The sequence below is a fragment of the Littorina saxatilis genome, linkage group LG8, assembly GCF_037325665.1.
Source record: "Littorina saxatilis isolate snail1 linkage group LG8, US_GU_Lsax_2.0, whole genome shotgun sequence".
NCBI lineage: Eukaryota > Metazoa > Mollusca > Gastropoda > Littorinimorpha > Littorinidae > Littorina > Littorina saxatilis.
In genome coordinates this window covers 20,004,812-20,021,743 of record NC_090252.1, presented here as the reverse complement: position 1 = coordinate 20,021,743, position 16,932 = coordinate 20,004,812, and the positions used below count along the sequence as shown (strand labels likewise).

The following is a 16,932-nucleotide window of genomic DNA, read 5'->3' as shown; positions in this document are numbered from 1 at the left end:
TTCCCAAGCCTAATCAACCCTTGTATTTAGAATTTGAAAAGACAAAATAGACTTGAATAACATGTTTTGCTTTGCATTACAGTACTAGAAGCTGCTTTAGACAAAAACGAAATACACAGACAGACAGATTAAAGCAAGACATACAGAGATACAAACAGACAGACATACAGACAAACAAAAACACACACTCACACACATACACACACACACACACACACACACACACATACATACACACACACACACACACACACACACACACACACACACACACATACATACACACACACACATACACACACACACAGAACGTACTGTAAACAATCAGTCTGACGCTGTAATCCTCCGTATTCCCATCCACAAGCCCTTCACAAAAGTAGGTTGCTTCATCCGCCTTTGTTGCGTTTATAAATATTAGCTTCAGCTTGTTTTGTTCGACATCAATATATATGCTGCAACAAACAAACATGTTACTGCACGGCTGCAGTGACCATAAAGTGCACATCAAGTTCAAACTACTAGACTAAAATAAAATAAAGGTTACTGCTGTTACCATGACAACTCGTGTTGGTCTAGTTTCGAGTACCCAAAGGGTCAACACAGGAGGACTGAGCTTCTATTTATATTTAGTCAAGATTTGACTAAATGTTTGAACATAGACGGGGAATCGAGATTAGGGTGGTGGTGTGTATACTCCGTCACGGCGGAGGGCTGACCGTGCACCCAAAAGCGGACTCTACCAGATGGGTATTTGTTGAAAGCTTGGGGCCTGCCAAAACAAAACACCCAATGTTAACAAGAAATATTCTGGGGCGCACTTTCACTTTTCAGTCAAAATTCAACTATACCATGAAGAGTGATGCACGAGCATTTCAGACGCCTGCATCTGAAAAAAGAAGTTCTCAGCCCAATTACGAACTCAAACTGGTAATGTTTACATATAAATGTGTTAGTTGGTATCTTTTGATTATCACAAAACAATTTGCGACTGCTTTGGCTGAGGATGCTGGTGATAGTATCTTTACCATGAACTCTACTCTAAAGTCAGTAAAGACGTCGTCCAAAATGTAGGTAAGTTTTGATTAAAAATAAATGCACACAAGACTAGTATTGTTGTCTGACTTCAATTGAGATATTTTCGTCAAGTATGATGTTTGTACATAATATCTGTAAATATATGAAGGAATTTAAACTGTATACTATGTCACTATGAGCTTCCAATCTTCCTAACCCCCAGCCCAGTAAAGCGTGCGAGACGTTTCCTGAAAAAAATGTCGCTTTGCGGTGCGAGTTCAGTGTGACATGCTTTGTTTCCAGAACCCCATTTCTGACTTTCAAAGTTCATCCACATACATTAGCAATGCACGAGCAAAATATAACAACTTAATGGTGCCTTTTGGTTTAATGCCATGGTACAAATGCTAGTGGTAGTGTTTACAGCTTGAAACAAAAAATAACAGAGGGGAGTAGTCTTCCCCAATCTGGTTCAGAGCATAATGTATTTGTATTTTAAGAGGTAGCATTATTTCTGATAAGAGCTAGAGCCAATATAACGATGCTGAATATTTGAAAAAAGAACTTTGTGAATCATCTGAGTAACAGGAGAGCCTTCGTGATCGTCAGCGTAACGATTACAGTCCTTAAGGCAATTCCTAGATGAATAACAATTTAACACTGCGTTCGTTTATTCGCCCGTTTCTAAAGCTAGAGCTTTGAAACTGTACACGCGTCTAGGGCTACATGAACGCTTTACAATACGCAAACAATATACTTGACTCTCGCATTATTTAAAGGTCACAACAAGGTCATTACCAGGCAAAAACGAGGAAAGAAAGAGCTTTTAAATTCAATTGCTTTCTGGGATTAGCGCATCTCTAGATTATGATAATCATCCGATTATTAGACATCAATTGTGGAGGTCACGACAAGGTCATTACCGGGTAAAAACGAGGGAAAACCGAGGGAAAATAACATTTTCTGCAACTTGTGTGTAAGTAAAAGCTTTCAAACTCCATCTTCTTCTGGTATTGGCGCATCTCTAGAGGCATGACAATTATCTGATTAACAGTACTCAAATTTCAAGGTCAAAACAAGGTCATTACCAGATAGAACCAAGAGAAAACCGATGGAAAATACCATTTTATATAATTTGTTTTTGTAAGTAAGAGCTTATAAACTCCATCTTCTTGTGGGATTAGGGCTGATTCCAATAACCCTGAAGTCAGAGGAAAGTTTTCTTGACCCATGCCTGGTTTGAAGGTCATGACAAGGTCAAATTTACACGTTTTCTATTTGTGCTATCTTCTTTTGGTAGTGGCGTATCTCTAGACATGACAATCATCTGATTAACAGTCCTCAATTTTCAAGGTCAGAACAAGGTCATTACCAGATAAAACCGATGGAAAACCGAGGGAAAATATCATTTTCTGTAACGTTTTAATACAACAAAACATCCGAGTGCATGCTAGCAACTAGAGAGCCAGAATTGAAGCACACAAAATTATCTCAGGTTTTAACAAGTAATTGGTTATAATGATAATGTTCTTTCTGAAATTAGATTACATTTTTCTTAGTTTATGTCTTAATTTCTTCTGTTACTCCTAGCGTCTACTTCTCTAAGGCCGAAATAAACCGTTGAAAGTGCCCATAAGTTGTAATCACATTTGGAGAAATAACCTGGCTTTCACTGACATGTCTTGGTTTGTAAACTCAAGGCGTGTTTTTTATTTTTATTTTTATTTTTTTAATTTTTTTTTTACGTTACCTTTTTACGTCACCCTAAAACAATTGACAAGTAAAACACAAGTTCCCTCAAATTGCCTTGGTAATGAGCATTTTGTAAGCTTTAACTGATGACAAAAGATATGTTTAATGTAAAAAACGTCATGCGTATGACGTCACAACAGGTTGTCATGACTATTATATGCACACATTAAGCCCTCGTTAAGAACTCGCGCATGCTAATAATCAACAAGAGGCGAAGCCTTCAAGGCTCACGTAAGAAATAGACAAACAGTAACACAAACTCAATCACTCCGTCACACATACACACACACACACAGTAAGCATAGGTGACACTGTGCAAGAAAGCGAGACACTAGATCTAGATCTGTCTGTCTGCATGTAGCCTACTTACAGACACGACTGCCAACTAGTCTCGGCCCGCTCAAAATAACAATGACGTCTAACCCTCTTTCGCCATAATGTGACGTCTTCAAATGACGAAATGTTAAAGTTTCTACCACAGACATACACACGCACGCACACACGCACACACGCACGCACAGACAGACAAAGTTACGATCGCATAGGCTACACTTACGTGAGCCAAAAACAACCCTGGCTGTTTCAAAGCAAATATGCATGAGAACAAGTATTTCTGTGTTATGGGAGAGGCTGAAGCTTAATTTCAGCCAGGAAACTGCGAACGGTGAATGGAATTCAGACTCATATAAGATAAAGTCATAGAACAGCAGGTGCTTCACACTGATTTAGAATTCATACTCTATTTGTATTCAATGCTAGATTTTGTTGTGACAATTCAACACAATCCAAAATGTCATGCAATACTTGTTATGTACTTTGACATTTTACTGAGGCGCTCTTTTAATTTAATATTCCTGATTTTTCTTTTATATTTCTCCTTTCTCTTTTAATAGTGGGGCTCCTATGTTGCAAAATCATTCAAATCATGCAACAAACACCAAATTAAGCAAATATGAAGAGTTTTATGTGCTTAACAAAACCTGATACAGAGCCATCGCGAAAAATAAAAAAATGGGTAGTTTTTAAACAATTTTTCAAAATGGCCGCCAGTGTAAACGGTTGGGTATGTTAGGCATATTTCACTTCATGTGATTAACAGCAAATTTGGCGTAAATGGACATTTGCTTTTGCTTAACAAAACCTGATACAGAGCCACCGTGAAAAAATTAAGAAATCAGTAGTTTTTTAACAATTTTCAAAATGGCCGCCAATAAAAGGGTATTTAGGCATTTTTGATGCTACAAGACATTCTCTTGCAATAGAAACTAATACAAACACATTTTTAAACAAAACAATACATGTATTGTTGGTGCAGAGAATGATTGGACGGTGTGGGTGGCAGGGTTGAAGAATTTGTGGATTACCTAAACTGTGCAAAAATAAATATATTGCACCAATTTTCATACCAAAACGAAAACATTCATTCCTGTGCTGTTATATTCAATGTATGCTATTGAGGGCACTCAACTTGGCTAACTGGAACACTTTTAAGATAAAAGGTGGCCTTTACATGGGTTATTTGACCGCCGCCCAAATAAGGGTACCCCCAAAATAAAACTGATAAAAATGTAATGTATCAACTCAAAAGTCGACTAAAATTCATAATCGCTGTATTTCGAAAACGTTGTTTGTTCTCATGTGTTTACACAACTAGCACATTCCGGCAAGTGTCTATACTCAAAAGAAACTTTGGCAGTACTTGAAACAACCATCTGTCATATATACATGCGAAGTCAAAAATATGTGGGATGTAAGTCAACAAACCTGTGGCAGTTTTTAAAATATTATTTCGTGAAGATTTGAAAGTGTACTCAAACGGTTGAACTACGCCTCGTGCGTAGACACACATTCCTGAAAGTTTCAACGCAACCCACTTGGTCATTGCAAAAATACATGGATTTTAGTTGACTTGGGTATCCCTCAAATTTGACACATAAACATCTCATCCGTGAAATCGACACATACATCAGTAGGTACAATGGCACAACACTAGAAATATGCAAGATGGCGAAATAAAACAACCTGTTCTGGATGGATAATCAAGTTGACTTTCTCTTCGTATACAACAGTGACCCAGTTGTGCCTCGGGAATTGTCGTCGGCTTTTTAAAAGGTACCCGAAGTTTTTGTCACATCTCTTTGTCACGTCAAGGGTATCCTTATTTTGACGGCGTAAATGATGATGTTAAAAAAAAATGTGCCAGATAGCGAAGATGCGAGCCTTTAATGGCATAGACAGTTTGAATAAAATGACACAGGAATAAAAGTTTGAGTTGGGGTATGAAAATGGGTGCAAAAATATTTTTGCACAGTTTAGATGCTGACAGTTTTCACAGGCATGCAAGCACATTTGCAGAGAGCTGTGCTCTGCAGTCCTTCTTAGCAGCATTTGCAGCGTTTTGTTGTACAGCTCTTCTTGCAGGCACACCTCATGAGTTCTCGGCACACGCTGGATACCTCTTGAAAGCTCGTCCAGAATGACTCCCACTTTCCAGCCTTGAACTGCCAGCCCACAGAGTTTGGAAGTCTAATAGGTAGATGGCTCTTCTCAGTCTCATGTCCTGCAGCAGCACCTCACTTGTAAGGGGATTATGGTCAATTTGGCAGCTCTTTTTACTGAAGAGGTACCGTCTAGCACTGTTTACACCCAGTACGTTGCTGGTTTTGTCCTACAAATGTACACCAAAAAGCTCTTGTGCTGCCCTGTCAGTGGTACTCAGCTTACAAAGAGGAGCAGACAACCTGAAGAAAGTTTGAGTGACGTCTTCAAATGCTTGCCATACTTCCCAAGCCTTCTGATTCCCCAATACCGTTGAAGAACGACATAGTGTCACAGCCTGTAAGGCTATGCAAAATGGGCAGACAGGGTGACTTCTCTTGGCCAATGGCTTTGGCAATGTGGCGATACACTTCACGAGCAGAAAAAAACGCAACACAGCTGGAATGAGAAGCAGACTGTCTGGCCTCCTCTACATCCATGGTGCAGGAAATCAGCCTGGGGTACCCTTCACACAAAAGATGAAAAGTGACATTTTTATTTGAATGTATTTGAATAATGTTTACTATCTCAGAGAGTCGGTCAAAGCCGGGTTAGCAAGTCTTCGCACAACAGACCAAAATGAAAGAAAATTGTATTTCATGAATTCGTATAATTCTCACTGTTTCAGGTTAAAAAACAAACAAACACAGTTTCCAGTGACCCAACTGATTCTGGAATCTTTCTGACCGCTACATTTATTTGCTTCAAACAGTCGCTAACAGAATGTTGACCATAGTGAGGGTTCGTACGTTAAACCCATCAAATTCACAGAGGTCGCTTACAAATGATGTGCAAACATGTTCCAATTAATACAAATAAAAAAATCTTACTGTTAAGATGTATTAGGTAACAAACCTTGATACAGTAGTACTGGTGAAATCAGCTCCCTTCTGTGGCACCGGAATAAATGCAGAACGCTTGTTCCCAGGAACCGGCATGTGGTGTAACTCTTGTATATATCCTGTACAAATAAAATTCACACCAATGCACGGTCAACTTAAAATAAGCAAAAGGATGAGAAACAAGCAACAAACCAAAATTGTAAAACTCAAAGAGCGGTACCTCTTCATTTTTCAAAACCACTTATCTCATTTGATTAGCATACACTGTATGCTTTTGTCTGTTACCTACCGTCTTTGAAAGTTTGATCACAACACTGCAAAGACATGGGGAGTGGAGTGTTTTTATCTCCAGCTGGTCATCCTACTATCTGGCCTACCCTCACTCAGTTTTTGACTCTACCCCTCCCCACCTTATGGAAGTCCTAAACGTAGGCAGGACTAATCATTTATCATACCATGAACAATCTCTTTCTCCTCGCCTTTTATTCAAAGTTCGTTTAATCTGTTTAAAATCACCAGCGTGGCGATCATGATTTCCTTACTTGTAATCAACAGATAGATCTAGATCTATCAGCATCACAATCCAGCTGATGAGCTATTGCAATATTAAACAAAGTCTCTGCATTTCAGCGCTTCACCCGATGAATAACAGACCCCAGGGGAGAATTAAACAGTAAAATGATGTGACATTGGTGAATGGATGCGTATTCTTGAAAACTTACCTTCAGAAACGTTGTTTTCGCTCAAATCAAAACACGCAATGTTGCGGAGGCCGCCATCTTGAATTTTCATGCTGCGGATATATAAAATTCTAAAAACGATCAAATTAAATACCAGAACACAAAAATACCCATAAGAGTATTTATGTCATGCATGTGTTATCAGCAGACAACTTCTGGTGCATGGTAAACCATTTAATTTTACATTTGCTGAGTTGGGAATATTTACTGCTGAGCGCTTTTGGTACGAATTTCGTCTGCTGTAAATGCAGCCTTTTATACCGTATCAAAAACAAAAAAAAACGATTTCTGAAGTGGCTCTGTATCTGAAATCCCTTAAATAATTATAAGGAACAATATCACAAAGTATGATGTTTGTTGCAAGATGTGAATGATTTATGAGTGCGTCTGCAACATACGAGCCCCACTATAATGTCTCACAATAGTTTTTTTCTGTCTTTCTCTGTCCTTATCTATCTGTGATTGTCTTTTTACACGCTATCGCTAATTGTAATTCAATCAAGTTTGCGTTTTAATGAAACAGATCCTGTGATTGGTCAGAATGCCCCAACTCATTAAAACTTATCGGTGACTAATTGTCGATAGTCACTCGCTAAAAAATGCATTAACAACCTGCTGGCGAGGCGCATTGATACAGCCTCAACTAGTCTCGGTTAGCTTTGAGGGTCATTTTAAAAGTAGGAAATATGAAGGCCAACGAAATACCGAGACCATAAGGTATGCGAAGTGATGACGTCGAATACGTGACGTAAGTTGATGCATGAATTCTTCCGGACTACGTCAGTCAATTCCAAAGATCGATTTTGTGATGACAATAATTTCTTTTAGAGTTTGCTGTCCAGAAACCCGTCAAAAAAGAAGGGAACATGTGTGTGAAAGAAAACAAAACAGGAGCAGAGTGATACGATAGGAATACAGAGACATTATTCTTGGGGCTTGACCCTTGCAGGTAGGTGGACTGAAAGTAGTGTGTGAACAGAACAGAACCAATCTGTCTGTTTACAACCGCATGAAAGGGGGAAAGAGATCGTCGTCAGATTGAATTACAATAACATTAACACGCTTCCATTTGAAACTTCTCGGTCTTCATCGGGGATTGACGCCCTCCCAAAGTCTAATTGAAGCCCTCCGTCGCTTCGCTCCGTCGGGCTTCAATTAGCTTTTGTCGGGCGTCAATCCCCGATGAAGACCTCGAAGTTTCAAATGGAAGCATGTTAATGTGTAATTAACACACACACAAACACACACGAACGCATGCACATACACACACACGCACGCATGCACGCACGCACACACACACACACGCACACACACACACGCACGCACACACACACACACGCACACACACACACATACACACACACACGCACACACACACGCACACACACACACATACACACACATACACACACACGCACACACACACGCACACACACACACACACACACGCACACACACACACATACACACACACACACTGGACGCCTCTCCTAGAGAGTCCCGGAACCCCCATTGGGGGTCCAAGGACCCCCAGTGCAGTAGCCGAAAGGTCACGCGTTAGCGTACTGTGAAGTGTCTTTTCCGTCCATCGGATCTGTGTTTCTGTGTTCGTTTCACCGCTATAGACGCCCGGTGTGGTTCTGCCCGAGCAACTAATGCTTTTTGGTACGTAACCTTTCCCAGGCACAGCAACTTTTGTATTGCTTTCAACCTTCTTTACGAGTTCCTTCGCGCGTGAAATTGACATTTGTGCTTGCACAAGACATAAGCTAATAATTATTGTAATTCAATCAAGTTTGCGTTTTAATGAAACAGATCCTGTGATTGGTCAGAATGCCCCAACTCATTAAAAATTACCGGTGACTAAGTATAAGTTACGTAGAGGTTACATGCCGAATCTCAGTGATTATCAAAAATAATGGTCTCAGTTCGCGGATCATGAAAAATGCGAGCTTCAGCGAGCTTTTTCATGACCGCGAACTGAGACCATTATTTTTGATAATCACTGAGACGAGGTATGTAACCTCTTTATCCCTCCTTTCTTCAGTTATTCAAAGAAAAGAGGAGTTTTTGTGCGAAAGTTTTATAGAATCATATTCACCCAACCAGTCTACCTGCGCAGGCGATCGATTAATGCGCGGTTGTATAGTTCCGTGCAAATCATTCAATTTTGTTAACACTTCTTGTCAGTTTCCATGTTTTGAACAAAAATCAAGTACACAGTTATGTTGTCATTCTGCTGTGGCGGTAAAGGCAGATAGTGTGTGTTCTGTTCATGTTTTGGTATCGCTCAGGAAATGTTCTTTCCTCGAATGTGACTAGCAGACGAAGTTTTACACCCGTGTTCCAACGTTAAAAACTGTATGAAGTTCAGTTTTCTGGGCCAAAATAGTGTATGAAACCGCTGCATGTTCTTTAAGTTGATTAAATGTTTGCAATTGATTGCGTGTAATCTGTTTATAAAATGAAATATTGTTGAAAACTGACCGTCGGATTGCAAGTCTTCTCGATGCAGCCGAAATCTGGAAGGGGAACTACTCGTGTCGCTAGACAAAGTATGATAGTTACTTTTCCTTGGAATCTTGCCAGCGATAAACGATTGTGCACGGCAGATCTGAATTCAGACAAGAGGCGAAGCCTTCAAGGCTCACGTAAGAAATCGACAAACAGTAACACAAACTCAATCACTCCGTCACACATACACACACACACACACACACACAGTAAGCATTGGTGACACTGTGCAAGAAAGAGAGACACTAGATCTAGATCTGTCTGTCTGCATGTAGCCTACTTACAGACACGACTGCCAAATAGTCTCGGCCCGCTCAAAATAACAATGACCGAGACATTCCTTCGCGTGACGTCTAACCCTCTTACGCCATAATGTGACGTCTTCAAATGACGAAATGTTAAAGTTTCTACCACAGACATACACACGCACGCACGCACGCACATACGCACGCACGCACAGACAGACAAAGTTACGATTGCATAGGCTACACTTCGTGAGCCAAAAACAACCAAACTCATGGATTTTATATTGAGATTCATGTGTTCAAGCCTGTAGTTGCTGGTTTAAATGCGGTATGGTTGTATTGTTTGCTCCAGAAATGTATATTTTGTACATTAGAGTGTTCTGAACTTTTGAGTCGCAAAAAGTAGATCCACAATGCGTACAGTCTCTACCCATGAGCTATCGAGGATTCAGGCCCGTTGTTGGGTAAGTGATTTTTGTTGTTGGGTAAGTTACCGAAAAATAACTAGCCCTACAAGTTTAAAGAGAGAAAGAAGCAGAGGGGGGGGGGGGGGGGGGGATAAAGCTCCCTCCATCCATGGTATCGCCTGATATTTTGTCGAGACTGGGTCAATGAATATGATGACGTCACTCGAGGCTCTGCCGAGAATGACGTAAAACGCACACTTTGTTTTTCGTCTGCTACAAATCTAGTCTTGTTGGTTGACGGAGAGAATAAAGCTTCAATCGAACCTTCATCAACAGGAATAAATGCTCAATCCCCTGTCAGTTCGCAACTGAATCTTGTTTTGTTCTCTCAACTTTTTGGTTAACATTGAAACGGCAATCCAAAAGAGTGTTTCAGCTGTTTCAAGACACAGGCTTAGCAGACACCCGTTATTTGTCAACACGTTTGTTAAGTCCATACGATTTTGGTTGCGCATCCTGAAAATGCCTAGTCATCGATTGCCACAAAAAGCTTATAAAATGCTGCTTTATTTACACGAACAAAATAAAAGAACATGGGCGTCATCAGTTTGCTATGTGCTATACAAATACGGCTTTGACCAAGTTTGGATTCAACAAGGCGTTGGAAATGAAAATGCGTTCATAACGGAATTCAAGAACAGACTAGTCACATTATGCAAGCAAGAGTGGATAGAAACCGTACAAAGTAAAGAACGATTCCTTTTCTATAGCATTTTCAAGTCAGCCTTATCTATGTCTTCATACTTAAATGACCTGAAGCACGTCAAAGCAAGAAACTGCCTGATTAGGTTAAGACTTGGTGTCCCGCCACTCAAAGTGCATCGATTAGCCTACGACACCCTCGGTCGTCAACTGCTGACGATTACTTGTGTCCACTCTGCGCAAACGAGACGGACGATGACATTCACTTTGTTTTGAAATGTCCAACATATGCTGGTATTCGGGAGTACTACATACCTGCAAAATATTACAACCGCCCATCAAACTTTAAACTGGCGCTATTACTAGCGACACCAAACAGATCAATATTACTTAGACTTGCAACCTTCCTTATGAACGCGTTTAAAATACGCAGTGAGTGGGGACAGTGAATATGAGATATTGGACGATCTTGTTTTATGTGTATGCTATTTTTGTTGTTTTTTGTCGATTGCTTAAAAAACAGTAATCAAGTTTTGTTTTTTGAACACGTTAATGTGATGCTATGTATCAGAGATGCAACGATTATGCATATAACTGCTTGCAGATTTGCGTGTGGAAGGGCATGTGAAGGGATAGATGGAGGGATGAAAAGATGGATGACGGATGAATGGTTGGACAGTCAGACGGTTGATTAGATGGATGGAGGACAGAGGGACACAAGATGGATAGAAGGATGGATGGATGGATGGTTGGCTGGATGGATGGACGGATGGATGGATTGATGGACGGAAGGATGACAGAGAGACATGAGTGAAGTGCGACAGAGACTGGATTTTGTGCTGATGCATACTGTCCTTTTCCAAACGTTTTGCTGTTGTAAATGCCTGTTTCCACTGTCGTCATGTCGACGGTCATTACGATGATGATGTTTTTTTTTATAATGATTAATATTACTATGATTATTTTTTCATGAAGCATGAATGTTGAAAATGTGTACACCCCGAATTGAAATGGGCCCAAGGCCCAATCAATAAACCATCCAGACTCCAGACTCTCTCTCTCTCTCTCTCTCTCTCTCTCTCTCTCTCTCTCTCTCTCTCTCTCTCTCTCTTTCTCTTTCTCTCTCTCTCTCTCTCTCTCTCTCTCTCTCTCTCTCTCTCTCTCTCTCTCTCTCTCTCTCTCTCTCTCTCTCTCTCTCTCTCTCTCTCTCTTTCAGAAACAATTTGCCCTTTACAGTAAAATGTATGTCGCTTTCATAGACTTTGAAAAGGCTTTTGATTCTATAAATAGAAACCTGCTTTGGCTAATTTTGTTAAAAAATGGAGTGACGGGAAAACTTCTCAAATGTATAAAGAGTATGTATGAGTCAGTAAAGGTGAGAGTGAGATGTGGATTTAAGTTGACTGAATGTATAAAATGCACATTTGGGGTAAAGCAGGGAGATGTGTGTAGTCCTGTTTTATTTTCATTGTATATTCATGAATTAGCAATTCAGATTATTGAAGTTGGAAAACATGGTGCCATTTTTACGATATATTTTTTGAGTTGTTTCTCATTTTCTTTGCTGATGATTTGATATTGCTGTCAGAAACTGTGGTTGGTTTACAAAACCAATTAAATAATCTGGACAAGGCAGCTCGTTCTCTTCAGTTGAAAGTAAATATGAGTAAAAGTAATATTGTGGTTTTTAGGAAGGGGGGCTATTTGGCTGCCAGAGAAAGATGGATTTATGAAGGGAATGTTTTACCTGTAGTGAACGCATATAAGTATTTGGGAATACTTTTTTCGACCAGGCTTAGTTTTACGGCTGCCTGCTTAGACCTTGCAAGTAAAGCTAAGCAAGTTTTGTTGTCGATTTCACATAAGTTATACATGATTAATGATACTAGTTTGGATGTTTATCTAAAGCTATTTGATGCACAAGTTCAACCTATTACACAATATGGTGCAGAGTTATGGGGCTTAGATAAAACAGCCATAGAATGTGAAAAGGTTCATTTATTTGCATTGAAAAAGTTTCTGGGTTTAGAAATGCGTACACCAAACGATTTGGTATATGGAGAAACTAACAGATACCCTTTGTACGTAAATTCAATATTGAAATGTATTAAATATTGGTTGAAACTGTTGAGAACGTCTGAGCATAGATTGCCTCATAAATCATATAAAATGCTGTACAGGATGGATGAGAATGGTAAATCGAATTGGGCGTCAAATGTGCGTTGTAAATTGTATCAGTTAGGATATGGTTTTGTGTGGTTGAATCAAGGTGTTGTTGACGAAAACAAGTTTTTGTATGTTTTGAAAGATAGATTAATTGCATGCAGATGGCAAGACTGGGAGTTTCATATTCAAAATAGTGAAAGATTGTCTGTGTATAGAACATTTTGTACTGTTCCTGAGAGCAAACCTTACCTTTTGTTCAATGTTGACAGACATTTAAGATTCATGATGATAAGGTTTAGGTTAGGGATCTCTGAAATTGCCGTTCACACTCATCGTTACAAAAAAGTTTATGATGTTAATAATTACATGTGTCCCTTTTGTAAAGATAAACTGGAAAATGAAGTCCATTTTGTTCTTGTTTGTCCATACTTCCATAAATTGAGAGAAACATTCATCCCACTGAAATATTACAGGCAACCAAGTGCTTTTCGACTCAGCCTTCTTTTAGCTTCAACACATGAAAAAACTGTACGCGATTTATGTTTATATTTGTATAAAGCATTTAAGATACGAGAAACACTGTTATCGTAATTTTGTATGTAGATGTCTGCATTGATGTATCTGTTATCCACTTTTGAGACAAATATGCACTGTTTTGAGTCTACTGAGTGTAAAAATGATTCAATATTTTTGCTTTTTGCTCACACCCCTTCACTAGGGGCAATGGCCTATGTGAATAAACCATCCGAATCCGAATCCGAAATCTCTCTCTTTCTCTTTCTCTTTCTCTCTCTCTCTCTCTCTCTCTCTCTCTCTCTCTCTCTCTCTCTCTCTCTCTCTCTCTCTCTCTCTCTCTCTCTCTCTCTCTCTCTCTCTCACGGTTCTGAGTAGATGGCTGTCTGTGTAAAAATTAGGGAGTATCTTTCCTTGATCCCACTCGCGATACTCGTTGAACATGCCTTTGACCATGCAGTCGCTTCAGCCAGCGAAATATCTCGACTCTGCTCTTTAAATCCATGCAGAATGTGCGTATCGTATTAAGTATTCTTTATTTTCTCAATATTTACACATGTAGGCCTGTACTTATACGTGATATTTACTTTGACACCATAACATGTTTCAGTCGTATGTTGAAAAAAAGTAGTCCATCTATAAACTCTGAATATGCAGATGACCTCTATAAATATTCAATTGTACTCTAAAATCAAAGACAATGACAAATGACAGTTGAGATCGAAACTCGGTTGTGATGGGTAATCCATATGGTTGTGATGGATAATTCAGAATAATCACCTCCTCAGCTAACAGAGACAAAGAGGCATGTCATGGGATAAGAAAGATTACACGCTACCAGCCAGTACAGGGGCGGTGCGTGTGTGTGTTTTCGCCGTGAGAGTACTGGCTTTGCTCATAACTTTTTTTTTTAAACTGTATTAATTTTTTATTTGTATAGCATCATTGCCAGAGCATCTCGCGACGGCTACAATGTTAGACCTGTGTACGGGACGCTTTAAAACTGCTCGCAAAGGCAAAAGAAGTTTCGTTCAGGGAGAAGTCCTTTCTTATTCACTGCTATCCAGATAGTACTGGTTTGCCAGGTAATACTGTCACATGTGAAATTTCACTAACATTAATGTAAAGGAGTTGTAATGGAATCGTCTGTGTGTGAATGCGTGTGTGTGTGTGTATGTGTGTTTGTGTGTGTGTGTGTATGTGTGTGTGCGTGTGTGTGTGTGTGTGTGTGTGTGTGTGTGTACGTGTAAGTGTAAGTGTAAGTGTATAAGTCTGCATATCAAATAAACCTAAACACTCTTGAATGTTGAACAAAGTTAATTTTAGACCTCCACAAAATCTGCTACAATTTTGACCCAATGTTACCAAAAGATCGCACGCCCACTGCTCGACTAACTAAAACACTAAACAGTCTAAGGTTGTTGACTTGTGATAGTTTCTACAAAAACGCACTCTGCAGAGATGCATATATTACAAAAATGCACAGTGTTCCTCACCGTCCTTCGGTTTCACGGATATGCCCGTTTCGACCAAACCATTTGAGTTCGGCTTGCTCCGGCGTCAGGTTTGGAGCTTGGCAACTTAAGACGACTTGTTTGTAGTGTTCGCTTGTTAACGTGTCATACACACGAGGCTTGACGGTTTCGATCGTCAGTTTGGCTGTAACACACACAGGTCACAATACTTCTTTGTTCAAATTCGTCGACTTTTCTGCATTAAATATCCTTCAAACGCCAACATAGCAAGAACATCCTACCCAGATACACTGCCGGTTATAAACACTTTATTTACCTGAGACAAACTTTTATAATGTGGCTCCTCTGCCACACATGCATCCGTTGGCACTTGTTACATTAGCACCTTGTACTTACCCTGCTTGCCATACGTGAAGTTGAACGTCTGTCAATAAAAGACGACTGGTTATTTACATCAGTTTCTGTGTCTCTTAAGTAGTGTATAATTATGCTGCGCATTTCCTCTGCAACAATTGTATATTTGAGGGCAACAAAGGCATATTTTACTCCTATTCAAATGTAAAACGCGACCAAAGTCCAGCCCGTCAGAATGGCCAATTCTACGAATTTCGTTTCTCTCGGCGAACATATTTTCTCAAGCTGGTTAATATCTCAGCTATCCAAGACTCGAAAGTGTGTAACCTATAGGTATTTTTTGCCATCGTTTCGTGCATTTGGGGCAATAAACGCAGAAGTAGCAAACAAAATGGAACTTCATGTTTTCTTCACCATTAACTTAAAGATATACAGCTGTAACTGACTACAGACCGGCACGGCTGGCCTAGTGGTAAGGCGTCCGCCCCGTGATCGGGAGGTCGTGGGTTCGAACCCCGGCCGGGTCATACCTAAGACTTTAAGATTGGCAATCTAGTGGCTGCTCCGCCTGGCGTCTGGCATTATGGGGTTAGTGCTAGGACTGGTTGGTCCGGTGTCAGAATATTGTGACTGGGTGAGGCATGAAGCCTGTGCTGCGACTTCTGTCTTGAGTGTGGCGCACGTTAAATGTCAAAGCAGCACCGCCCTGATATGGCCCTTCGTGGCCGGCTGGGCGTTAAGCAAACAAACAAACTGACTACAGGCAAACATTTGTTCTATGTTAAAAAAAATCTATATTCTCCCTAATGCTGGGAAATTGTGGGTCGCTTACTCCCAGTGGAAAGCTAGCAGCAACAAGAGTCGCGCTACCCGGGTGTTTGCGTGTTTAGGTGTAATCATGCAGTCACCTGCACGTATGGCAGAATGACCGAGGTCTTTTATGTGCCACTGTGGTGACATAGGGCTGGGACATGGATACGTCTCTGAGTCTGCACATAACGTTGACCAGTGTTCGTCCCTTACGGGTGTCGAACCTGTGACGTTAGGATCACAAGTGCAGTGCTCTACAGACATGGGAACACCCGTCTTGCTCTTGGAATCCTGTCAAACAAACTTCATTGGTGTATTTTCAGAAAAATGAGCGTATTCCTTCTTCTTCTTCTTCTGCGTTCGTGGGCTGAAACTCCCACGTACACTACGTGTATTTTTTGCACGAGTGGAATTTTACGTGTATGACCGTTTTTACCCCGCCATTTAGGCAGCCATACGCCGCTTTGAGCGTATTCCAAACAGTATTTGAACATCCATGATTCAAACATGCTTCACACGATTCCGTCGCACCGGTAATTAAGTTTATCAACACGTGTAAAACAAATGCTTATTTCTATGTATACTGGCAATAACAGTAATCATGTTACAAAACACTGGATCGACTTCGGGATATGATACGCTTGTGAGGAAAAGTAGTCTAGGAATTGTTCTCCTCGTATTGTTGTCTACTGACCGAACTGATCGTATTCCCGACAAAACACGGCAAAATCGTGTTCTCAGGTATGGCTCTACAGGGAAATTAGAGACATACAGGATTGTAGACTCCTTCAACGTGATTTAAACACCTTGTCACAGTGGGAAAGGACTTGGGGTATGGAATTCCACCCACAGAAGTGTAG

General features: G+C 40.2%; 1 protein-coding gene across 1 annotated transcript in view; it reads right to left on the bottom strand.

Moving 5' to 3' along the window:
* LOC138974544 (uncharacterized) overlaps nucleotides 1-16,932 on the bottom strand; it is a 220,558-nt gene that overhangs the window by 45,086 nt on the left and 158,540 nt on the right. The window contains exons 43-44 of the mRNA XM_070347259.1: nucleotides 14,930-15,092; nucleotides 316-452 (exon numbers count right to left, since the gene is read on the bottom strand). Of these exons, the coding sequence (XP_070203360.1) occupies nucleotides 316-452; nucleotides 14,930-15,092 (300 nt within the window). The remainder of the gene's footprint in view (nucleotides 1-315; nucleotides 453-14,929; nucleotides 15,093-16,932) is intronic.